This window comes from Dryobates pubescens, chromosome 11 (genome assembly GCF_014839835.1).
Source record: "Dryobates pubescens isolate bDryPub1 chromosome 11, bDryPub1.pri, whole genome shotgun sequence".
In the NCBI taxonomy this organism is placed as follows: Eukaryota; Metazoa; Chordata; class Aves; order Piciformes; family Picidae; genus Dryobates; species Dryobates pubescens.
In genome coordinates this window covers 2,584,233-2,609,758 of record NC_071622.1, presented here as the reverse complement: position 1 = coordinate 2,609,758, position 25,526 = coordinate 2,584,233, and the positions used below count along the sequence as shown (strand labels likewise).

The window sequence follows — 25,526 nt, the reverse complement described above, 5'->3', positions numbered from 1 at the left end:
ACAGGAGGCTCTGCAGAATCATCAAATTGTTTGAGTTAAAAGAAACCTCTAGGATCACAGAGTCCAACCATCAACCCAACACCACCATGTCCCCAACTGCCATGCCCACAGGTTTCTTAATCACCCCCAGTGATTAAGAAATCACTCCACCATCTCCCTGGGCAGCACATCCCAAGGGCCAATCTCTCTTGCTGGGAAGAACTTTCTCCTCACCTCCAGCCTGAACCTCCTCTGGCACAGCTTGAGACTGTGTCCTCTTGTTCTGGTGCTGGGTGCCTGGGAGAAGAGACCAACCCCCAGCTGGCTACAACCTCCCTTCAGGCAGTTGGAGAGAGCAAGAAGGTCTCCCCTGAGCCTCCTCTTCTGCAGGCTAAGCAACCCCAGCTCCCTCAGCCTCTCCTCCCAGGGCTGTGCCCCAGACCCCTCCCCAGCTTTCTTGCCCTTCTCTGGACTTCCCTGCTCCTGCTGGCCACACTGTTCCTGATACAGGCCAGGATGCCATTGGCCTTCTTGGCCACCTGGGCACACTGCTGGCTCATGTTCAGCTGCTGTCAGCCACTACCCCCAGGTCCCTTTCTGCCTGGCTGCTCTCAGCCACTCTGCCCCCAGCCTGTAGCACTGCCTGGGGTTGTTGTGGCTGAAGTGCAGCACCCAGCACTTGGACTTGTTGAATGCCATCCTGTTGGACTCTGCCCTTCTGTCCAGCCTGGCAAGGTCCCTCTGCAGAGCTCTCCTACCCTCTAGGGTCATCTTTATTTTCAAAAGCCACTTGTTAAGGAAGCAGATATTTTCTTTTTGGAGCAGGAAACTGTGCTTAACAGCTCTGATCTTATGCCATAGCTTCTTCCCCCTCAGTTTGTACATTGGTGCAAAAGCACAGATTCACAGATTGCATTGGGTTGGAAAGGATCCCCAGGGGTCATCTTGTCCAACCCTTCAGTCAAGTGGATGTTGTCCCATTGTAAGTGCCCACCCATACTCATCTTCCAGCTTCTGGAATTTCCTGCTCTCTGAGTGCTGAGCTTCTCAGCTCGAGCATCCCATTAAGTCTGGGAGCTGACAAGAGAATATTAATGACAATTTTTCACACAAAGCCATCTGTCAGCTCATTCCTCCCTGGCCAGCTGCTCCCCCTTGGGAGCATTAGCTGCTCCTCTTCCTTCCTAAGCCTTCAAAGCAGTCAAAATTACTGCACTTTGGCCATATCCTAAAGCATTCTCTTCACAACATCATCCATCTTTACTATATATACATATAAAAAAACAATAAATGACTTTAATTCTCTTGGCTGAATTCATCTGCATCCTATTTCCAAAGATGGATCTCACGTTGTCCCCACGGTTGGGGGACCTGCAGCAGAAATCTGTACGATGTAGAAACTATCTTAGCAGGGATGATAGCACTCTGGGATGAAACAAACAGCAACAACAAAATAAAGCCTTTCCCAGCATGAATGTCCCCTCCCTGGAGGTGTTCGAAGCCAGGCTGGGCAAGGACTTGAGCAGCCTGGTGGAGTGGAAGGTGTCCTTGCTCAGGGCAGGGTAGGAGTAGATGGTCTTTAAGGTGCTTTCCAACCCAATCTATGATGCTGCACAAATCACCTTGCTATTTATAACACTGGCCAATTCCTTTCTTCCTGAGTGCACCCAGTGCAAGGGCAGCAGCAGCAGCAGCAGGAGGAAAGCCCAAGCAGAGCAACATTGTGCCTTCTGTTTTCTGCTTCACTTGGTGTTTCACCTGAGGCTGGCTTTAATCACCAAGAAGTGCACTGCTCTTTTGGGTCTTACTGCTCAAATACTGTGTCAAATCCAGTGGTCCAGCTTTGGGGCTTGTGTCAAGCTTTCCCTGGTAGATCTGCCACACATATGTGACCAGACATGCATGACCAGGTACACGTGGCTGCAGAGACCCTGAAGGTCTCTGAGCCTCCACCCCTTGCAGAACAGAGGAAATTACAAATTCATTTGAATAGGATAGGATAGGATAGGATAGGATAGGATAGGATAGGATAGGGTGGAATGGAATGGAATGGAATAGAATAGAATAGAATAGAATTAAGCAGGTTGGAAAAGCCCTCAGAGATCATCAAGTCCAACCTATCACCCAACACCATCTAAGCAACTCAACCATGGCCCCAAGTGCCTCATCCCATCCTTTTTTGAACACCTACAGTGATGGTGACTCCACCCTCCCTGAGCAGCACATTCCAATGGGCCAATCTCTCTTGCTGGGAAGAATTTCTTCCACACCTCCAGCCTAAACTTCCCCTGGCACAGCTTGAGACTGTGTCCTCTTGTTCTGGTGCTGCTTGCCTGGGAGAAGAGACCAACCCCCACCTGGCTACAACCTCCCTTCATGTAGCTGTGGAGAGCAAGGTGGTCTCCCCTGAGCCTCCTCTTGTTTTTTCCTCCATCCCCTTTCATAGAGCCACAGAATAGTTGGGGTTAGAAGGGACCTTAAAGACCATCTATTTCCACCCCCCTGCCATGGGCAAGGACACCTGCCACTAAAAAAGGTTTTTTCAAGGTCTCAGCCAACCTGGCCTTGAACACCTCCAGCAAGGGGGTATCCACAACCTCCCTTGACAACCCTGTTCCAGGGTCTCACCACCCTCACTGGAAAGAATTTCTTCCTAATCTCCAGTCTAAATCTCCCCTCTTGCAGCTCAAAGATGTTGCTCCTTGTCCTATCACTACAAGCCCTTGTAAACAGTCCCTCCCCAGCTTTCTTGTAGCCCCTTCATGTACTGGAGAGCCTCTTCAGGTCTTCTAAATGATGGAAAAGCCAGCCCAGAATGAGCCTTGCAGAGGTCAGTCATAGTCTTAATACAAAACTGAGAAGAGCCAGCTTTTGTAGGTACCTCAGAGTAGTATAAGCAGTATTGAAAGGGAAAATAAGAAAAGAAAGGCAAGGAAAGGAAATTTAAAAAAAAAAAAAAAAAAGGAAAGAAAAGAAAAGGAAGAAAAGAAAAAAGAAGAAAAGGAAAATGAGAAAAGGAAAAAAAGAAAATGAGAAAAGAAAAAACAGAAAAAGAAAATGAGAAAGGAAAAACAGAAAAGAAAAATAAGAAAAGGAAAATAAGAAAAGAAAAATGAGAAAAAGGAAAATAAGAGAAGGAAAATAAGAAAGAAAAAATAAGAAAAGGAACCTGAGAAAAGTGAAAATAAGAAAAGGGAAATAAGGAAAGAAAACTAAGACAAGAAAAAGAAAGAAAGGAAAAGGGAGAAAAGTAAAATAAGAAAAGGACAATGAGAAAAGAAAAATAGAAAAAGAAAATGAGAAAGAAAAAATAGAAAAGAAAAATAAGTAAAGGAAAATAAGAAAAAGGGAAATAAGAAAAGGGAAATAAGGAAAGAAAAATAAAGGAAGTAAAAGTGAGAAAAGTAAAATAAGAAAAGGAAAATGAGAAAAGAGAAATAGAAAAAGAAATTGTTAAAGAAAAAAATAGAAAAGTAAAATGAGAAAAGAAAAACAGAAAAGGAGAATAAGAAAAGGAAAAGGAGAAATGTATTACTAGAAAAGGTAAATGAGAAAAGAACAATAAGAAAGGGAAATGAGAAAAGAATGAATAGAAAATATAAATAAAAGAAAAATTGAAAATAATATTAAGGAAAGTCATGTAAAAGGAATACAGGAAATGGAAATTCAGAAAAGGAAAATATGTAAGGGAAAATAGAAAGGTAAATACTAGAATATATTTTTTAAATGAAGGAAGAGGGAAGGAAAAGGAGAAAAAGAAATTAAGGAACACAATAGAAAAGAAAAAATAGGAAAGAAAAAAGTAAGAAAAAAAGTAAAACAGGAAAAGTAGAATTGGAAAAATAAAATAGGAAAGTAAATCAGGAAAAGTAAAATAGAGAATGAAAATAGGAAAAGTAAAGTAGGAAAAATAAAATAGGAAAAGTAAAATAGGAAAAATAAAACAGGAAAAGTAGAATTGGAAAAGTAAAACAGGAATAATAAAATAGGAAAAGTAGAATAGGAAAAATGAAATAGTAAAAGTAAAATAGAAAAAGTAAAGTAGGGAAAAGTAAAACAGGAAAAATAGAATAGGAAAGTAAAGTAGGAAAAGTAGAATAGAAAAAATATGATAGGAGAAGTAAAATAGGAAAAGTAAAATAGGAAAAAGAAAATGGGAAAAGTAAAACAGGAAAATAAAATAGGAAAAGTAGATTAGGAAAAATAAAATAAGAAAAGTAAAATAGGAACAATAAAATGGGAAAAGTAAAATAGAAAAATAAAATAGGAAACAGTAGACTAGGAAAAAGAAAATGGGAAAAGTAAAACAGGAAATTGAAATAGGAAAAGTAGAATAGGAAAAATAAAATAGGAAAAGTAAAATAGGAAAAATAAAAAGGGAAAAGGAAAATAGGAAAAGGAAAATAGGAGAAATAAAAGAGGAGAAATAAAATGGGAAAAGTAGAACAGGAGAAATAAAATGGGAAAAGGAAAACAGGAAAAATGAAATGGGAAAAGTAAAATGGGAAAAGTAAAATGGAAAAGTAAAATGGGAAAAGGAAAATAGGAAATTGAAATAGGAAAAGTAGAGTAGGAAAAATAACATGGGAAAAGGAAAACAGGAGAAATAAAATGGGGAAAGTAGACTAGGAAAAGTGCAATGAAAAGAAGAGAAATAATAGAAAAGAGAAATGATCAGAGAAAAGGGAAAATAACAAATGAAGAGAAAAATAAAGTAGAAACAAACCAAAAAAAAAGAAAGGAAAATGTGCCAAAAAGAAAGCGGCAAAGCTAAAAGGAAGTTTCTTGCTTCTGGCAAACGAGTCACAGCCATTCTCTTTTTGCTTTCTAGACTGATCAATGGGCAACAAGGAATTACAATTAAAAATTATAGTACGAGATCCCTGCTTACTGTTACCAATGTGACAGAGGAGCACTTTGGCAACTATACATGTGTCGCTGCCAACAAGCTAGGGACGACCAATGCCAGCCTGCCTCTCAACCGTAAGTACTGGGGACACGCGGCACCTCCTCTTGGCTGTTTGTCTCCGCAGCCGCGGAGTCCCGAAGCCCGCAGCTCCGCGGCGGCGCGCTCTCCTTCCCCGCCTGGCTGCCTCCCGGGCTGCGCCCGCACCGGCGCGCCCCGCGGGGCCGGGAGGTGGTGCGCCTGGGTTGAGCCAGCCAGCTGAGACCTCACCTGGGGTGCTGCGTTCAGCTCTAGGGCACTAAACGCAGAGAAGGACGTGGAGCTGTTGGAGAGGGTCCAAAGGAGCTCTGGGTGATGATCAGAGGCCTGGAGAACCTCTCCTATGGGGACGGGCTGAGACTGTTGGGGCTGTTGGGGCTGGGGAAGGGTCTGCAGCGCAAGCCCTATGGGGAGAGGCTGAGGGAGTTGGCATTGCTTGGCCTGGAGAGGAGGGGGCTCACGGGAGACCTTATTGCTCTCTACAACTGCCTGGAGAGAGATTGTAGCCAGGTGGGGGTTGGTCTCTTCTGCCAGGTAACCAGCCCCAGAACAAGAGGACACAGCCTCAGGCTGTGCCAGGAGAGGTTTAGGCTGGATGTTAGGAAGAGGTTCTTCACAGAAGGAGTGATTAGCCACTGGAGTGTGCTGCCCAGGGAGGTGGTGGAGTCACCATCACTGGCGGTGTTTGATAAGAGCCTGGCTGAGGCACTTGGTGCCATGCTTGAGTTGATCAGATGGTGTTGGGTGAGAGGTTGGACTGGATGATCTCTGAGGTCTTTTCCAACCTGGTTCATTCTATTCTATTCTATTCTATTCTATTCTATTCTATTCTATTCTATTCTATTCTATTCTATTCTATTCTATTCTATTTTCTATTCATTTCTATTCATTTCTATTCATTTCTCTTTCTATTTCTATTCAGCCTGCAGAAGAGAAGGCTAGAGCAGCATTTCAAGATCTGAAGGGGACCTACAGGAGGGCTGGGGAGGGACTCTTCAGAAGGGCCTGTGGTGATAGGATGAGGGGCCATGGTCTGAAACTGGAGCTGGGGAGATGGAGGTTGGACATCAGGAGGAAGTTCTTCCGAATGAGGGTGGTGAAATGCTGGAGCAGGTTGCCCAGGGAGGTGGTTGAGAGCCCATCCCTGAAGACACTCAAGGTCAGGAGTGTCGAGGCCCTGAGCAACCTGCTTTAGCTGGTGATGACCCTGCTTAATAATCCAGTGGGGTTGGACAAGGTGACCTGTGAAGGTGCCAACCATTCTGTGACTGTGTGGGGATGGCAGCATGCTGTAGGTGTTGTTTGGAGGGGCCTGGCAGGTTTGGATGGTCTCAGTGAGTTATGGACCTCCATAAATGCATGCAGCTAAAACCCAACCCGCCGTCACGGTGCAGAGGCAGGATCAGCCTGACAGAGCCCTTGTGCTCAGAGTGCCAGCTCCTGATCACTGAAGAGCCACTGTAAATTAGTTAAGCACTTCTTGAGCTCCTTTCAAGGCATGTAATGAACTGCATGAATGTCTGGGGTGTGCCTGAGCCCTCACTGCAGGTTGGCCTGTGGTCACTGACCTCTAGATGTGGAAGACTTGCCATGAAGTCCTTTGGAAAAGTGTTCTAGAAGGCAAAGCAAAACTGGTGGAATTTTTAGTGGTTTACCTCAGGTGGGTCTCAAATGGGCTGCCTGAAAGAGATTTTTATCTCTGTGTTTCTGCTAGTTCACATTCCTTGAATCTCAAGCTATCTGTGGTGGCATCCAAAGGTGTTTGTGGTTGAACACTGAGGTTACAGACTGGGAGAGCTGGGTCTTCAGGGTCTGCAAAAGAGCAGCCTGGGAGGGGATCTCAGCAATGCTCACCAATGCTTCAAGGGTGGCTGTCAGAAGGATGGGACCAGGCTTTTTTTCAGTAGTGCTCAGAGAGAGAACAGGAGGTAATGGTTGGTGTGGTGGGTTGAGACCACTAGGCTTTGAACATGTCCAAGTGCCAGGTGCTGCACTTTGGGCACAGCATCCCCATGCAGTGCTACAGGCTGGGGTCAGAGTGGCTGGAGAGCAGCCAGGCAGAAAGGGACCTGGGGGGGACTGGTTGAAAGTAGGCTGAACATGAGCCAGCAGTGTGACCAGGTGGCCAAGAAGGCCAAGGGCATCCTGGCCTGCAGCAGGAACAGTGTGGCCAGCAGGAGCAGGGAAGTCATTCTGCCCTGTGCTCAGCACTGCTCAGGCCACACCTGGAGTCCTGTGTCCAGTTCTGGGCTCCTCAGGTTAGGAAAGATGTTGAGGTGCTGGAAGGTGTCCAGAGAAGGGCAAGAAAGCTGGGGAGGGGTCTGGGGCACAGCCCTGGGAGGAGAGGCTGAGGGAGCTGGGGTTGTTTAGCCTGCAGAAGAGGAGGCTCAGGGGAGACCTTCTTGCTCTCTCCAACTCCCTGAAGGGAGGTTGGAGCCAGGTGGGGGTTGGGCTCTTCTCCCAGGCAAGCAGCACCAGAACAAGAGGACACAGTCTCAAGCTGTGCCAGGGGAAGTTTAGGCTGGAGATGAGGAGAAAGTTCTTCCCAGCAAGAGAGATTGGCCATTGGGATGTGCTGCCCAGGGAGGTGGTGGAGTCCCCATCCCTGGAGGTGTTCAAGACAGGCTTGGCTGTGGCACTTGGAGCCATGGTTTAGTTGTCAGGAGGTGTTAGGGATTAGGTCATAGGTTGGACTTGGTGATCTCTGAGGTCTCTTCTGACCTGGTTGATTCTGTGATTCTAAAGTTCTGCCTTCAAAGTGTAACAGCTGGACTTGGGGATCTTGGAGGTCCCAAACAATTCTGTTATTCCTCCCTCCCAGAGCCACATCTCAATGTGCAGCTGCAGGAGGAGAGCTTCACATCCCACACCTGGGTGCCAGCACACCCCCTGGGCCTTGCCTGCTGTGGTTAATTGCTGCTTGGGTGTTCTGGCTTCTGGTGGGGTGGGGTTTTTGAAGACAAATGTGTAGAGCAGAGTTAAGAAATCTGTGGCTTCTATCTTTGCACATCCCCCCAGCACAGATAAATGACACAGCAGCGGTGCACAGCTGGAGCCTTGCTCGGGGAGGGAGTTAAGCTGCTTCTCCATTACTCGTGTCCTCATCCTCTGCAGATGTAAACCTCCAGGATACCAGGAAAAGGTTCATTTCTTCTACTGTCAGGAGGACTCTGGCTTTTCATAATCCATCAAGGCAACCTTCAGCATGTGTTATTGTTGCTGTGATGATCTCAAGTTGTGCCAGGGGGGGTTCAGGCTGGATATTAGGAAGAAGTTCTTCACAGAGAGAGAGATTGGCCATTGGGATGTGCTGCCCAGGGAGGTGGTGGAGTCACTGTCCCTGGAGGTGTTCAAGAAGAGCCTGGATGAGGCACATAGTGCCATGGTCTGGTTGATTGGATAGGGCTGGGTGATAGGTTGGACTGGGTGATCTCTGAGGTCTTTTCCAACCTGATTGATTCTATGATTCTATGATCTCCAATCTTTGACTCTTCCTAGGCTTGCTCTTCATTGTCAGGACCTGGCAGTATTGGTTGTCAGCAGCTGAAGATGAGGCAGTGTGTGCCCACCAGCATCCTGGCCTGGATCAGCAACGGTGTGGCCAGCAGGAAATGTTCCCCTGGACTGGGCACTGCTAAGGCCACATCTTAAGTCCTGAGTTCAGTTTTGGACCCCTGACTCCAAGAAGGACATTGAGGGGCTGGAGTATGTCCAGAGAAGGATGACAGAGCTAATGAAGGGTCTGGAGAACAGGTCTGGTGAGGAGAAGCTGAGGGAGTTGGAGTTGTTCAGCCTGGAGGAAAGGAGGCTGAGCAGAGACCTTCTGGCTCTCTACAAATACCTGAAAGGAGGTTGGAGCCAGGTGGAGGTTGGTCTCTGCTCCTAAGAACAAGAGGAAACAGCCTCAAGTTGCACCAGGGGAGGTTTAAGTTGGACATGAGGTACCACTTCTCCCCCTTGAGTGCTTTCAGGGCCCAGCCCAGACTGCCCACAGCAGTGGTGGAGTCCCCATCCTTGGAGGGGCTTCAAAGCTGTGTAGATGTGATGATGTGGGACATGGTGACCCAGCAGGGCTGGGTTAATGGTTGGACTTGATGAACTTAAAGGCCTCTTCAACCCAACCAAAACAAAGAAATAAAAGCAGGCAAAGGGTTGTCAGGACAAGGGAAAGTCTGTCTTTGTGTGGCTGTGACCTGGACTGGGCAAGGATGTTGGATTAATGAAGCTGTAGCTGATGGTGCCCACAGGGGGGATGGGGCAGAAGTAGAACTTGCAAGGGGTATGGCTGTTCACACATGACCTGAGCCAGGCTTGGACTTGATGATCTCCAGAGGTCCCTTCCAGCTTCTCCCATTCTGTGATGCTGTCACCATCCCACTGCTCCTGTGAGCCAGGGAGACCCAACAGAAGGTCACTCAGAGCCACTTCTGCTCTGGGGACAGACAGTCAGGTAGAAAAGCTTCACATCTGGGGATGCCTGAGCAGCCCAGATCATGGCAATGTGAAGGGATTTGTCTTATCCCTCACTGAAGACTTGTTGGCCATCTAGAAGATCCAGCTCTTTACAATGAATTCAGCAGCTGCAAATCAAAGTCTGAGCCTTGCTGATGGGAAACTGGGGTTCTAATGAATTAATACTCACTGCTGACTTGCTAATTACCCATGGCTGAGCCCTCTCTGTCATATGGTTTAGTAGTCAGGAGGTGTTGGGTGACAGGTTGGACTTGATGATCTTTGAGGTCTTTTCCAACCTTATTGATTCTATGATTCTATGATTCCAAGATGACCTTTGAGGGTCTGATCTGAAAGTGTTGGGTTTGTGGGCAAGCTGGGAAGCACAGGATGCTCCCAGGCCATCCATGTGAGGAGCATGTGTTGGACAGTCCCATCCTGCCCTCTACGGGCCTGGCTGCTCAGAGGTTCAGCACTGCCAGCATTGCCTTCTCCCAGGGTCTCTGGGACTTGAGGAGAATGTGGTCCTGTCCTGCAAATAAAGCAAGGGCTGGCTGAGTCATCAACCCCAGGAGATGAGGTGTTGTGGTCTGTACCTGAGGTTAGAAGTTCCATCTACAAGGGGTGAGGAGCCAAGGGTGGATGGAGAAGTCCTGTTTGATCAGACAGTGTTGGCTTCATGTTAGCACAATCAGGCACTGGAAAAGGCTGCCCAGGGAGGTGGTGGAGTCTTCATCTCTGGAGGTGTTGGAGAAATGTGTGGGCTTGGGACATGGTTTAATGGGCAAGGTGGAGTTAGGCTGATGGTTGGACTCAGTAATCTTAGAGGTTTATTCCAACCCAAACAATTCTATAGCTGATGTAGTACTGGCTGTACCCAGCTGATGAGGAAAGGCTGAGAGCCCTGGGGCTGAGAGCCTGCAGAAGAGCAGCCCCAGAGGGGAGCTGAGCAATGCTCAGCAAGAGCTAAAGGACCTGTGGGGAGCAAGAGGCTGGGGCCAGACTCTGCTCAGTGGTGCCCAGGGACAGCACAAGGGGCAGTGGGCACAAACTGGAACCCAGGAGGTTCCATCTGAACAGGAGGAGAAACTTGTTTGGTGTGAAGGTGCTGGAGGCCTGGAGCAGGCTGCCCAGAGAGGTTGTGGAGTCTCCTTGTGTGGAGAGCTTCCAAAGCCAGCTGGGCATTGTGCTGCTGGGCAAGCTGCTGTGGGGGCCCTGCTTTAGCAGGGGGGTTGGCCTGGATGATCTCCAGGGGTTGCTTCCAACCCCTACCATGCTGAGATTCTGTTGACAGCTTGGGCCACCTTCTGTTGATGGAGTTTGATGTCATCCTTAAAGTCAGCAGTTTCATTCTCCTGACTGGGGAATGGCATCTTGGTGTGCCTGGGTATGTGACAGGCTTCTGCTGATTTTAGCTCAATTGCTTTGCTTGTTCAACCAAGGCTGACATTTCTAGGAAGAAATGGGTTCTCTGGGGAAATTCCCTTTGTGTCCACACTTTCAGCTGTTGTCCAATTACCTCAGAGAGGTTTCAGTGTTTTATCTCTCAAATACCAGCTTGCAAAGCAAATCAAAGTTGTATTTGCATAGCTCTTTCTTAGAACTGCTCTGCACTTGGTCTTCAGCACAAAAAAAAAACCCCATCAGAAATGATTATAGAGGTATCAATATAGACAGGAAAATAGACATGGACATTCCTGTCCTCATTAGGAGCCTGTTCAAAGACTGCTGCAGTCAGTCCAAAGGCATTTATTGATTTAGCAAGCTTTGGATCGAGCTCAAAGTCTTCTGCAGACATCACCACGCTGAGAACCGGTGCCACGGACCTGGCTTTGCCTTGGGGTTGTCCCTTCCAGTCCAGCAGTCATTGTCTTGACCTGCTCATGCAGGTCCTGCTGAGCTTGCAGACATCTGCCTCGATATCTCAGGAGGGAAGAAGGACAGGGAGCAGCTGAAATCCATTCTGGGAACTTCCAGCTGCCCTGGTTTCTTATGGCTTATCCCTGGCTTCCAGGAAGACCCAGCTCCCCATCTGCAGAGTTTCATAGCTTCCTACAGCCAAGCCAAGTGTTTGCATAATGCACTTTCCCATCTGGAAGCTTCTAAGGTCTGTGGTGTTCCTCTTCCCTTCCCTCTCTCTGTGCTGTGGCTTCAGTGATGCGGTTTCTGGCCCAGGTCCTTGATTTTGCTGACCACGTGCACCTCGCTAGGAGCAATTGCTACAGGAGAGGTGATCCATTATGTAAAGGACAGCAAGTGGAGGTGGACCCTGGGATGGACACAGAGCTCCTGCTCAGCATGCTGCAATTCAGGGAATTAGAGAAACAGGATTATTTAATAAAATCAAACCAGGGGCAATAGTTTGAAGCTGGAACAGGTGGGGGTTGGTCTCTTCTCCCAGGCACCCAGCACCAGAACAAGAGGACACAGTCTCAAGCTGTGCCAGGGGAGGTTCAGGCTGGAGGTGAGGAGAAAGTTCTTCCCAGAAAGAGGAATTGGCCACTGGAATGTGCTGCCCAGGGAGGTGGTGGAGTCCCCATCCCTGGAGGTGTTTGACAAAGGCTTGGATGTGGCACTTGGAGCCATGGTTTAGTTGTCAGGAGGTGTTAGGAATTAGGTCATAGGTTGGACTGGATGATCTCTGAGGTCTTTTCCCACCTGGTTGATTCTATGATTCTAAAGTTCTGCCTTCAAAGTGTAACAGCTGGACTTGGGGATCTTGGAGGTCCCAAATAATCCTCTTATTCCTTTCTACCAGAGCCACATCTCAATGTGCAGCTGCAAGAGGAGAGCTTCACATCCCACAGGTGGGTGCCAGCACACCCCCTGGGCCTTGCCCGCTGTGGTTAATTGCTGACTGGGGGTTCTGAGGCCCTGTCCCTGAAGACATTCAAGATCAGACTCTGGGCAGCCTGCTCTGCTGGGAGCTGTCCCTGCTGATTGCAGGGGGGTTGGACAAGATGACCTTTGAGGGTCCCTTCCAACCCAGGACAACCTGTGAATGTGGGAGTCAGCGCCTGTGGGACCTCTGTCAGAGATCAGCTGCATACAGCCAGGGTATTTTAACTGAGTTATCACGGTCCCAGTGGGCAGCCACCACCTCCAAACTCTCAGCTGTCCTCAGTGGGATTCATAAGCAAGGCAAAACCCTTTCTTCTCTCCCTGTTCTCACCCTGGGTGGAATTCAGATGTGTGAGGCAGTCGAACGGCTCACACAGCCACACCAGGGAGTTCTCTTTCCACCACAAGCACACCTGAGGGACACATTCCAGGAGATACTGCTGAGACTGGGAGCCCAGCAGCATAAAATCCTCACCACCTTCAATTCATAGATCCATACAGAGTATAACAAATGCCCAATCCCTCTGTTCATGGAAGTCATAATCACTGCACTGGAGGTGGGCTTTGAGATCCCTCCATATGGAGGCCAACAGCTCCTCCAGGTAGCAATTCCTGAGAGGTAAGGAGCTATTTTCTCTAAACCCATTTCCCAGCATGAGCTTTATTATGAGTGAGGTGACAATAAATAACTGGGAATGGGATGAGGCAGGAAGACCCCATCCAAGCTAAGCCAATGACATGTGTTTCCCCTTGATGTTTAGAAGGAACCTTAAGAATCTCAGAGTGTGGTTGAGGGGGGTAAAAAAACAACCAAACAAAAAACCACACCCCCCCCAGGATCATAAAATCATTGAACTTTGAGATCATCAAGTCCAATCACTTGCCTGCAGCTCACAGTCCCAGCTCTACTGCTAAGCCACGACCAGGAAACCTCCTTCCTCAGCACCACAGCCATGCCTCTTGCAGATGCCTCTGGGGGTGGTGACTCCACAGCCTCCTTGGGCAGCCTCTTCCTTTCTGGGAAGAAATCTCTGCTCATGTCCAACCTGAACCTCCCCTGGGGCAGCTTGATGCCATTTCCTCTTCTCCTATCACTTGTGGCATGTGAGAAGGGACCAAACCCCTCCTGGCACCAACCTCGTTTGAGAGCAAGAGTTGAGGGAGTTGATGTGGTTCCTTACTGACACCAAGCTGGGGGCAGGTGTGGATCTGTTGGAGGGTCGGAGAGCTCTCCAGAGGGACCTTGCCAGGCTGGACAGATGGGCAGAGTCCAACAGGATGGCATGCAACAAGTCCAAGTGCTGGGTGCTGCACTTCAGCTACAACAACCCCAGGCAGTGCTACAGGCTGGGGTCAGAGTGGCTGAGAGCAGCCAGGCAGAAAGGGACCTGGGGGTACTGGTTGATAGTAGGCTGAACATGAGCCAGCAGTGTGCCCAGGGGGCCAAGAAGGCCAAGGGCATCCAGGCCTGCAGCAGGAACACTGTGGCCAGCAGGAGCAGGGAAGTCATTCTGCCCTGTACTCAGCACTGCTTAGGCCACACCTGGAGTCCTGTGTCCAGTTCTGGGCTCCTCAGGTTAGGAAAGATGTTGAGCTGCTGGAAGGTGTCCAGAGAAGGGCAAGAAAGCTGGGGAGGGGTCTGGAGCACAGCCCTGTGAGGAGAGGCTGAGGGAGCTGGGGTTGCTTAGCCTGCAGAAGAGGAGGCTCAGGGGAGACCTTCTTGCTCTCTCCAACTCCCTGCAGGGAGGTTGTAGCCAGGTGGGGGTTGGTCTCTTCTCCCAGGCAAGCAGCACCAGAACAAGAGGACACAGTCTCAAGCTGTGCCAGGGGAGGTTCAGGCTGGAGGTGAGGAGAAAGTTCTTCCCAGCAAGAGAGATTGGCCATTGGGATGTGCTGCCCAGGGAGGTGGTGGAGTCCCCATCCCTGGAGGTGTTCAAGACAGGCTTGGATGTGGCACTTGGAGCCATGGTTTAGTTGTCAGGAGGTGTTAGGTCATAGGTTGGACTTGATGATCTCTGAGGTCAATTTCAACCTGGCTGATTCTCTTCTGTGACTCTGTGAAGTTCCCTTTCTGTGCTGCTTGGTTCCCTTTGTGTTTCAATTCTCACATGGTTCAATTATGACCATGGCTAACGATGTTCAAACCCATATTGCTCCTGAAATTATCAAATCAAGGAGGCTGAAGCATGTCTACAAGCATAGCCAAATGTTCATCTAAGGTATGAGATAATTATGAGGATGATTAAAACATTCAAGGTCATCTGTGGAACTTATTTACAGCTGCTGAAGGCAGCACTGCCCATACCCTAGCCAGGCTGAGGAGCTTTGAGGATCAGAGCTCCTTTTGGACTTCTGATTCATTCCATGGGGTAGAAAGCCTTGAAGTAAAGCAGGGAAGTCCTCATGCTCTACTGAGGCCACAGCTGGAGTCCTGGGGCTGCTTCTGGGCTCCCCAGTTCAAGAGAGAGAGGGAACTACTGGAGAGAGTCCAGGGGAGGCTCCAATGATGCAGAGGGTCCCTGAGCAGCTCTGGGAGGAGGAAAGGCTGAGAGCCCTGGGGCTGTTGAGTCTGCAGAAGAACAGCCCCAGAGGGGAGCTGAGCAATGCTCAGCAAGAGCTGAAGGACCTGTGTGGGGCAAGAGGCTGGGGCCAGACTCTGCTCAGTGATGCCCAGGGACATGGCAAGGAGCAGTGGGCACAAACTGGAACCCAGGAGGTTCCATCTGAGGAGGAGGAGAAATTTGTTTGTTGTGAGGGTGCAGGAGGCCTGGAGCAGGCTGCCCAGAGAGGTTGTGGAGTCTCTGTGTGGAGAGCTTCCAAAGCCAGCTGGGCATTGTGCTGCTGGGCAAGCTGCTGTGGGGGCCCTGCTTTAGCAAGGGCTCGGACTGGAAGATCTCCAGAGGTCCCTTTCAACCCCTAACCTGTGATCCTATGTAACCTCCAGAGGTCCCTTCCAACCCCTAACCTGTGATCCTATGTAACCTCCAGAGGTCCCTTCCAACCCCCAACCTCCTGTGATCCTGTGTGGTCTCCAGAGGTCCCTTCCAACCCCTAACCTCCTGTGATCCTGTGTGACCTCCAGAGGTCCCTTCCAACCCCCAACCTCCTGTGATGCTGTGTGGCCTCCAGAGATCCCTTCCAACCCCCAACCTCCTGTGATCCTGTGTGGTCTCCAGAGGTCCCTTCCAACCCCTAACCTCCTGTGATGCTGTGTGGTCTCCAGAGGTCCCTTCCAACCCCTAACCTCCTGTGATCCTGTGTGACCTCCAGAGGTCCCTTCCAACCCCTAACCTCCTGTGATCCTGTGTGACCTCCAGAGGTCCCTTCCAACCCCCAACCTCCTGTGATCCTGTGTGACCTCCAGAGGTCCCTTCCAACCCCCAGCATGCTGAGATCCTGCACTTCTCTGTGACTCACTGGGAACTGGGGTAATGCAGATTAAGCTTCTCCATGCTGTTCCTCTCCTGCCTGGCTGTTTCTCTTGGAAAGTTCACACCTCCTGACGTGCTCCTCCTGAAACTCTGGGCAGAGACGTGCAGCCATCACTCCAGCTTAATTAAGCCTTCCTTTTCCAGAGACTATAGGCACTTTATGAGTTTCCATCTTGACACTGGCACAGCTCCCCGTGTAATTTGCAGAGGTTTGTAATGATTCACTTGATGGGCATTGTCTGGTGGATTTCAGTTCATCAGGGAGCAGCAGAACTATAATTACGTGGTAATTATTAAATAACTCCTTCACAAATTGCAGAGCCAGGGAAAGCAAATACCCAAGCAGTGGAAGGCTGCCTGGGGCTTCTGGCCACGTGGCAGATACCTAGGAGGGCCTCAGAGATGGGGCTGCTGGCTCCCACACACAGCAGCAACCTATAGAGCATAGAATCAAGAAGGATGGAAAAGACCTCAGAGAACAGCAAGTCCAACCTCCCATCCAACACCTCCTGACAACCAAAGCATGGCTCCAAGGGCCACATCCAAGCCTTTATCAAACACCTCCAGGGATGGGGACTCCACCACCTCCCTGGGCAGCACATAGAATAGAATACATAGAATACATAGAATACATCCCAATGGCCAATCTCTCTTGCTGGGAAGAATTTCTTCCTAACATCCAGCCTAAACCTCCCCTGGCACAGGTTGAGACTGTGTCCTCTTGTTCTGGTGATGCATGCCTGGCAGAAGAGACCAACCCCCACCTGGCTACAACCTCCCTCCAGGTAGCTGTAGATGGCAATGAGGTCTCCCCTGAGCCTCCTCTTCTGCAGGCTAAGCAACCCCAGCTCCCTCAGCCTCTCCTCCCAGGGCTGTGCTCCAGACCCCTCCCCAGCTTTCTTGCCCTTCTCTGGACACCTTCCAGCATCTCAACATCTTTCCTGACCTGAGGAGCTCAGAACTGGACACAGGACTCCAGGTGTGGGCTAAGCAGTGCTGAGCACAGGGCAGAATGACTTCCCTGCTCCTGCTGGCCACACTCTTCCTGCTGCAGGCCAGGATGCCCTTGGCCTTCTTGGCCCCCTGGGCACACTGCTGGCTGGAGTGTTCATGGGGATGTTGTGACCCAAGTGCCAGAGGGATCTGCCTGTCCAGATCCTTCTGCAGATCCATGATCCAAGAAGTCCAATGGCATCCTGGCCTGGATGTTATGAAGAAATTCTTCCCAGCCAGAGAGATTGGCCACTGGGGTGTGCTGCCCAGGGAGGTGGTGGAGTCCCCATCCCTGGAGGTGTTTAAGAAGAGCCTGGCTGAGGCACTTGGTGCCATGGTTGAGTTGCTCAGATGGTGTTGGGTGAGAGGTTGGACTTGATGATCTCTGAGGTCTTTTCCAACTTGGTTAATTCAATTCTGTTCTACCCTTCCTACCCCCCAGCAGACCAACACTGCTACCCACTACTGTGTCATGTGCCACCCATTGTTTCACAGCATCAGGAGCTCCAGGCTCACTGTTCTGCAGGAGGAAGGAGGCAGCACTGTGGTGCACGCCGTGTTGCATCCCTAATGGCTGTTTTGCCTTATTTACTCCCAGAGATGCAGCCAGAGTGGTGCAGATTTTGAAGGATGACCCCTGAGAAGAGGACTAGCATGACTGGGAGTCAGAGCCACGCTAATCAAATGTTTCTGAGCAGCCAAAGCCCGAATAGCTTTCACCACCTTACATTATTCATGAGCTTCCCATTTCCACACCGCAATGAAAGGACCAAGCTGAAAGGATGGAGGCTACTTTGTCACTTTTTTCTTCCTTCCATTATGGTCTCAACAGCTGTGAAAATTGTTAAAGCTGTGGCTTTCTCTGCAGAAAAGGAGATTGAGAGAGAGAGAGAGAGGCAAATAAGGACTAATGAGCCAATATGTTTGATCGTTTATTGTGCTAGAACACAAAACACTAAATAAAAACCTATTGGGTTTCACAGAGCTGTGAGGATGTGGAGAGAATCTAAGTGTTGATAGTGTTTGCACTTGCAGCCCAGAAAGCCAACCCCAGCCTGGGCTGCAGCAAGAGAAGCAGAGCCAGCAGGGCCAGGGAGGGGATTCTGCCCCTCTGCTCCACTCTGCTGAGACCACAGCTGGAGCTCTGGGTCCAGTTCTGGAGCCTCTGTGCCAGGAAGGATCTGGAGGTGCTGGAAGGTGTCCAGAGAAGGGCCATGAGGAGGAGCAGAGGGCTGGAGCTGCTCTGCTCTGAGGACAGGCTGAGGGAGTTGGGGTTGTGCAGGCTGGAGAGGAGAAGGCTCCCAGGAGACCTCATTGTGGCCTTCCAGGATCTGAAAGCTGGGAAGGGACTCCTGAGGGTGTCAGGCAGTGATAGGACTGGGGGGGATGGAGCAAAACTAGAAATGGGGAGATTGAGATTGGATGTGAGGAAGAAGTTGTTCCCCAGGAGGGTGGTGAGAGCCTGGCACAGGTTGCCCAGGGAGGTGGTGGAAGCCTCCTGCCTGGAGGTGTTTGCAGCCAGGCTGGAGGTGGCTGTGAGCAGCCTGCTGTTGTGTGAGGTGTCCCTGGCCATGGCAGGGTGCTGGAACCAGATGATCCTTGAGGTCCCTTCCAGTTCTGTGATTCCCTGACCATTCTATGATAGGAAATAGAAATTCCATAGCTTTTCCTATGTGCTTCACCTTGGTTCTCTTGCCCAAGGCAGGTACAGCACAGAGGTGCCAAGGCACCAGGAAAAGAGCAGCAGATTCAGCAGCAGCCTCATTAGAGCCTTGACACCACCAGCAGGTCATACTGAGTGAAGCTCCCCTGACAAGTGGTTGTTTGTCTTTCCTGGTTTTATTTTGCACTGAAGTTATGCCCAGGTGGCCAAGAAGCAGGGGAGGGATTGTGCCTCTGGGCACTGGTGAGGCCACACCTCAAATCCTGGGCCCCTCACTCCAGGAGGGACATGGAGGAGACCCTCAATGGGTGGGTCCAGAGAAGAGCAACAAAGCTGGGGAAGGGTCTGGAGAACAGGGTTGGTGAGGAGCAGCTGAGGGAGCTGGGGATGTTCAGCCTGGAGCAAAGGAGGCTGAGGGGAGATCTGCTGGCTCTCTACAGCTCCCTGAAAGGATGTTGGAGCCAGGTGGGGGTTGGCCTCTTCTCCCAAGGAACAAGTGATAGGACAAGAGGAAATGGACTCACTTTACCCCAGGGGAGGTTTACACTGAACAGGAGGAAGAATTTCTTCCACTTGAGAGTTGTCAAGAGCTGACCCAGGCTGCCCAGGGCAGTGGTGGAGTCCCTATCCCTAGGAGGGTTTCAAAGCCATACAGAGGGAGACCTTAGGGCAGCCTTCTAGTACCTGGAGGGGGCTACCCAAGAGCTGGGGAGGGAGGTTTTACAAGAGCCTGTAGTGCTGGGACAATGGGCAATGGTTTTTAGCTGGAAGATTGAGGCTGGAGATAGGAAGAAATCCTTTACAGTGAGGGTGGTGAGACCCTGGAACAGGCTGCCCAGGGAGGTTATGGATGCTCAAAGTCAGGATGGATGAGCAACCTTGGGCTGGTGGAAGGTGTCCCTGCACATGGCAGGGGGCTTGGAACTAGATGATCTTTAAGGTCCTTTCCAAAGCCAATTCCAAACTCCAGGCTTTTATGGGATGTGGTGCTGAGGGACATGGCTTAGTGGGCACCTGGCAATGCTGGGTTAAAGGTTGGACTTGATTATTCTAAAGGTCTCTTCCAGCCAAAGTGATTTTGTGATTGTACCATTCTCATCCTGTGAAGGGCAAGCTAGGGCTGGTGTGAGCACAGAACTTTCCCTTTGCATTGTGGAACTCATCTACATGTTCTGCCTGAGGAGAATTCCCCCCTGAAGGTAGAGAAGTTACCCCAGATGTCACATTGTCCCCCTTGCACTTCCATATGTCTTTATTTTTCCCCACACCCACCCTTGAAAATCAGAGCAGGCCCTGAGCTTGTAGGGCAAGGCAAAGTTCAGCTGCTCCTGCTCCTTCCTACACATCCCTGCCTCACACTGTTGCTCAGAACTCATTAATGTATTTTAATCTTAATGACCCAGCCTAGTGTGCTCGTAGGAGAGCAGCTGGTTTTGTTTTCTCTCCACAGACCTCAACCAATTCATGAATAAAGATCTGCAAAGAGAACTTGCAGTTGGAAATATTTCCACCTCTCCAGATCCTCCTTCTGCTGATGCACTGGGGTTGCTTAGCCTGCAGAAGAGGAGGCTCAGGGGAGACCTTCTTGCTCTCTCCAACTCCCTGCAGGGAGGTGGGAGCCAGGTGGGGGTTGGGCTCTTCTCCCAAGCATCCAGCACCAGAACAAGAGGACACAGTCTCAAGCTGTGCCAGGGGAGGTTTAGGCTGGAGGTGAGGAGAAAGTTCTTCCCAGCAAGAGAGATTGGCCCTTGGGATGTGCTGCCCAGGGAGGTGGTGGAGTCACCATCCCTGGAGGTCTTGAAAACAGGCTTGGATGTGGCACTTGGAGCCATGGTTTAGTTGTCAGGAGGTGTTAGGCATTAGGTCATAGGTTGGACTTGCTGATCTCTGAGGTCTTTTCCAACCTGGCTGATTCTATGATTCCATGGCTTGAAAACTGTTGTGATGTTGCCACCAGCTTCAGTGGTGCCACCCCTCTGAGACTTCCCTGCTGCCTTCATCACCGACAATTAATCCTGGAGACAACACTTCCAAAAGAGACACAATCCTAGTTAAATCTCTCTTGATCTGGGCCCCATTGAGTTGCTGGAGCAGGTCCAGGGAAGGGCAATCAAGCTGGTGAAGGGTCTGGAGAAGAGGTCTGGTGAGGAGCACCTGAGGGAACTGAGGTTGTTCATCCTGGAGACTGAGGGTGGGCATCCTGGCTCTCTGCAGCTCCCTGGAGCAAAGGGGTTGGAGTGAGGTGGGGCTCAGCCTCATCTCCCTAGGAGCAGCTGATAGAATGAGATGAAATGCCTCAAATTATGAGGAGAACTGTCTCTCCTGCAAGAGAGGTCAGGCATTGGAGCAGGCTGCCCAGAGTCACCATCCCTGGAGGTGTTCAAGAAACCTGTGGCCGTGGCTCTTGGGGATGTGGTTTAGTGGCCATGGTGGTGCTGAGTTGATGGCTGGGCTGGCTGGTCTTGGAAGACTCTTCCAACCCAAACAATTCCATGGTTCTGTGATTCCATAATCTAGTGCTTTTTAATGAGAAGTTGTACTCCTGAGGATGTTAATTTGCTCAATTGTTGCAGAGAGTGTTGTGATTCTGAGCAGGAGAAGCCTTCTCCTTCTCAGGAAGCCATGGCAACAGGGGGGAGTGACTGGAATTCACAAGAAAAAGGGCAAACAGAAAGATAACTTTTATCATCTTTGAGCAATGAGCTTGAAGCAATGCTCTGCTCTGGTGAGGTCACAGCTGGAACACTGGGGCCAGTTCTGAGCCCCCGAGTTCAGGAGAGACAGGGAACTACTGGAGAGAGTACAAAGGTGCTGAGGGGCCTGCAGCATCCCTGTGAGGAGGAAAGGCTGAGAGCCCTGGGGCTGTGGAGCCTGCAGAAGAGCAGCCCCAGAGGGGAGCTGAGCAATGCTCAGCAAGAGCTAAAGGACCTGTGGAGGGCAAGAGGCTGGGGCCAGACTCTGCTCAGTGGTGCCCAGGGACAGCACAAGGGGCAGTGGGCACAAAATGGAACCCAGGAGGTTCCATCTGAAGAGGAGGAGAAACTTGTTTGGTGTGAGGGTGCTGGAGGCCTGGAGCAGGCTGCCCAGAGAGGTTGTGGAGTCTCCCTGTTTGGAGAGCTTCCAAAGCCAGCTGGGCATTGTGACCCTGGGCAAGCTGCTGTGGGTGCCCTGCTTTAGCAGGGGGCTTGGCCTGGATGATCCCCAGAGGTCCCTTCTAGCCCCTACCCTGCTGGGACTGGGGGATTCTGTGGAAATCATCAGGAGGGTACAGGAGGACACAGCTGCTTCTTGATGTGAAACTGCCACACTGAAATGGTCACTTGCTGCTGCGCAAGGCTGGCAGGGACTGGTATCTCCTTGTGCACTGCTCTGTTCAGCCCTCATAAAAAGGCAAAGAGTAATGAAATTTGGAGCAGAGTGAGAATGAAAAGCCACCAGTGACTGTTTCATTAGGCTGAATGCTGGGAAATGATGCTCTTAACTTTTCTCACTGTTGTTTGTGCTGGTTGCCCCAGGTGAAGTAAACATCTTCAAAATGGGTTTGAGAAATGCTTGCTTCTGGAAAGGCTTCAATAATTAAAAAGCTCTGCATTTGTAAAGTTCACTGGAGTGCAAAATTGTTGCTTTATAAACCTGGTTCAAAACTGTTAACTCCTGTTCATCACTTGGAACTGCCTTTCATTAAAGTGAGCAAACTCTCCTCTGGCGAGCCAGGCTTCAGTGAAGCCCCCAGGAGAAATGATCCCGAGCGTGGGGACCCCAGGGGGTGGCTTTGCCAAGGTGGTAGGCAAACAGGTCTGGAGTGTGGTGGTCCTGGTGCTGTACCCTGAGGAGAGGCTGATGGAGCAGCTGGGGGAAGCAAGCCCCCCGAGGTGTGGCTGAGAGGTGCAGGAGCCTGGCTGGCTCCCTGCTTGTCGGAGGCCAGCCCCGGCCAGCCTGGGCTGGAGCCCAACTCGTGGTGTCTGTTGCATGACTGTTTGCTGTCTCATTCTGTATTTGTCTTCCATGTGTGATTAACTCCCAAATGTTCTCTTTTTTTTCTTCCCTTTTCCCTTTTTGTAGAAATTATTGAGCCTCCTACCTCTAGTCCTGTCTCAAGCCCAGGTCAGTATCCACATACATTCACCACGTATGTTTGGGTACTTCCCTCCCAGGAGCCCGTGACTGACCCATTGCCATGGCAATAGCTGGAACTGATGATGGGCAGCTTTGTTGTGGTAGTGCTGGAGTCTTTCCTCCCCCCACCTCTTCGTGCATCCATTGGTGTTGTGTCTTCCCCCCAGGCTCCCTGTGTCGTCCTCTCTTCTCTGAATTCCCACCCTTTCGAGCCAACCTCTCCACCTCCTCCCTCCACGCCGCATCTCCCTCCTTCTCCCCTCCATTCCTTGCCCCGGGGGGAATGTGGTCGATGTGCCCAGGACAATGCAGTGTCGTTGTTGTGTTGTCTCTTTGTGATCACTTGATTTTCCTCTGGTGGTGGCTGTAAAGGTGAGCTTTGCTTTGAGGCTCACCAATTCCTCTGTGATGACTTGATGTTCCTCTGGTGGTCTTGCTCTAAAGCTGAGCTTTGCTTTGGGGTTCACCCACTCCTCTGTGATGACCTGATTTTCCTCTGGTGGTGGCTGTAAAGGTGAGCTTTGCTTTGAGGCTCACCAATTCCTCTGTGATGACTTGATTTTCCTCTGGTGGTCTTGCTCTAAAGCTGAGCTTTGCTTTGGGGTTCACCCACTCCTCTGTGATGACTTGATGTTCCTCTGGTGGTGGCTGTAAAGGTGAGCTTTGCTTTGAGGCTCACCAGTTCCTCTGTGATGACTTGATGTTCCTCTGGTGGTCTTGCTCTAAAGCTGAGCTTTGCTTTGAGGCTCACCAGTTCTTCTGTGATGACTTGATTTTTCCTTGGTGGTCTTGCTGTAAAGCTGAGCTTTGCTTTGAGGTTCACCCACTCCTCTGTGATGACCTGATTTTCCTCTGGTGGTGGCTGTGAAGCTGAGCTTTGCTTTGAGGTTCACCAATTCCTCTGTGATGACCTGATTTTCCTCTGGTGGTCTTGCTCTAAAGATGAGCTTTGCTTTGAGGTTCACCAATTCCTCTGTGATGACCTGATTTTCCTCTGGTGGTCTTGCTGTGAAGCTGAGCTTTGCTTTGAGGCTCACCCCCTCCTCGCTGTTTCCTCAATGAAGGACTCATAAGATGGATCTGAGACCTCACTGTGAGGTTCTCCTCGTTGTAGGGTGCCAGAAGGTGTTCCTGGAGAGCTGAAAAGTCTGCCTGGGGGGTTGGCAGGTGGTAAGAGGTGCAGACCATTGATGGTGACATCCCATTATTCTCAGGGGTTTGTTGTTGCTGCTCCCCAGCAGGACAGTCTCAGTGGAGATGGTTAGCCTGGCACAGGCTATGGAACAGGGGTGCCCTGTCCAGGGCTTGGAAAAAGATTGGCTTTGGGTCAGTGTGTAACAATAGTCCAAACCACCTCCCAAAAGGGCTTGGAGGGGGTAAGTCATGAGTATCATGTGTCACAGTCTAGCTCAACACTGAACACCTACCAAGGGATGCAGAGACAGTGGTGCTAAGATGTGGTGATGTAGTAAGAGCTGCAGTGCTGCAGTCTTCTTCAATGTGCCCAGGGACAGCACAAGGGGCAATGGGCACAAACTGGAACCCAGGAGGTTCCATCTGAACAGGAGGAGAAACTCTGTTGGTGTGAGGGTGCTGGAGGCCTGGAGCAGGCTGCCCAGAGAGCTTGTGGAGTCTCTGTGTGGAGAGCTTCCAAAGCCAGCTGGGCATTGTGCTGCTGGGCAAGCTGCTGTGGCTGCCCTGCTGGAGCAGGGGGGTTGGACTGGATGGTCTCCAGAGGTTCTTTCCAACCCCACCACACAGGGATGCTGTGGATGCCCTGGGAAGCATTATCAGGATCATCTGAGGGACAAGCAGAGCTCTCCTCTGGTGGATCCTACACGTGAAGTATCCATTTAACTCCCAACCAAGATGAAAGGACCAGGAAGGCTGCCCCTGAAAGCCTTGGTGACTGTGGCAACCCTCCCCCCAGTAGAAAACTGAGATTAAAGAGAGTGTTACAGAAGCAAAACAAGGCAGCAGGCTGATCCACCCACCTTCAAACTTCCAGGCACAGGAAGACAAGTGCATAAATCTTCCCTGTTTTTAATTAAAGGGCTTAGGAAGGACAATCTCTGGTGTCCTCTGTGCAGACACTCGCTGTCTGCCCACCCACGTGCCCTCCTCCAGCAGCCAGGTGTCCAGGGCACTCTGTCTTTCCTTGTGTGCAAGAGGAGCTCCTGTGTCTGCCCTGCAAAGCAGCTCTTAAGGGAGCCTACAAGAAAGCTGGGGAGGGACTCCTGAGGGTGTTGGGGAAGGACTCCCGAGGGTGTCAGGGAGGGACAGGACTGGGGGGGATGGAGCAAAACTAGAAATGGGGAGATTGAGATTGGATGTGAGGAAGAAGTTGTTCCCTATGAGGTGGTGAGAGCCTGGCACAGGTTGCCCAGGGAGGTGGTGGCAGCCTCCTGCCTGGAGGTGTTTGCAGCCAGGCTGGAGGTGGCTGTGAGCAACCTGCTGCGGTGTGAGGTGTCCCTGGCCATGGCAGGGGGGTTGGAACTGGCTGAGCCTTGAGGTGCCTTCCAGCCCTGACAATTCTGTGATTCTATGAATCTCCCCATTTCTAGTTTTGCTCCATTCCCCCCTGTCCTATCCCTCCCTGACATCCTCAAAAGTCCCTCCACAGCTTTTTTGTAGCCCCCTTAAGATACTGGAAGGCCACAATTAGGTCTCCTGGGAGCCTTCTCTTCACACATCAGGTCGTGCTGCCCTACAGCCAGACATAGACAGGATGGAGAGCTGGGTAGAGGAACATCATGAAGTTCAAGAAGGACATTTGTAGGGTCCTGCACCTGGGGAGGAGCAACCCCCTGCAGCAGTGCAGGTGAGGGGTGACCTGCTGGGAAGTAGCTCCATGGAGAAGGACCTAGGAGTGCTGTTGGACAATTTCACCACAATCCAGCTATACTCCCTTGTGACCAAGAAGGCCAATGGTCTCCCAAGGTGTGTGAAGAATAGAGTAGCTAGCAGGTCAAGGGAGGTTCTCCTGCCCCTCTACTCTGCCCTAGGAAGGTCAAGCTGCAGTGCTGAGTCCAGTTCTGGGCTCCCCAGTTCAGGAGAGACAGGGAACTGCTGGAGAGAGTTCAGTGGAGGCTCCAAAGATGCTGAG

The 25,526-nt window shown here is 50.4% G+C and overlaps 1 protein-coding gene across 2 annotated transcripts in view; it reads left to right on the top strand.

The window, feature by feature from the left end:
- The window catches only part of NEGR1 (neuronal growth regulator 1), a 291,886-nt gene that overhangs the window by 237,211 nt on the left and 29,149 nt on the right, over positions 1-25,526 (top strand). The window contains exon 6 of one of the 2 annotated variants that reach the window (XM_009910800.2): positions 4,811-4,962. The exons of the other annotated variant lie outside the window; for it this stretch is intronic. Coding sequence (XP_009909102.2) covers positions 4,811-4,962 — 152 coding nt within the window. The remainder of the gene's footprint in view (positions 1-4,810; positions 4,963-25,526) is intronic. 2 annotated transcript variants of the gene reach the window in all.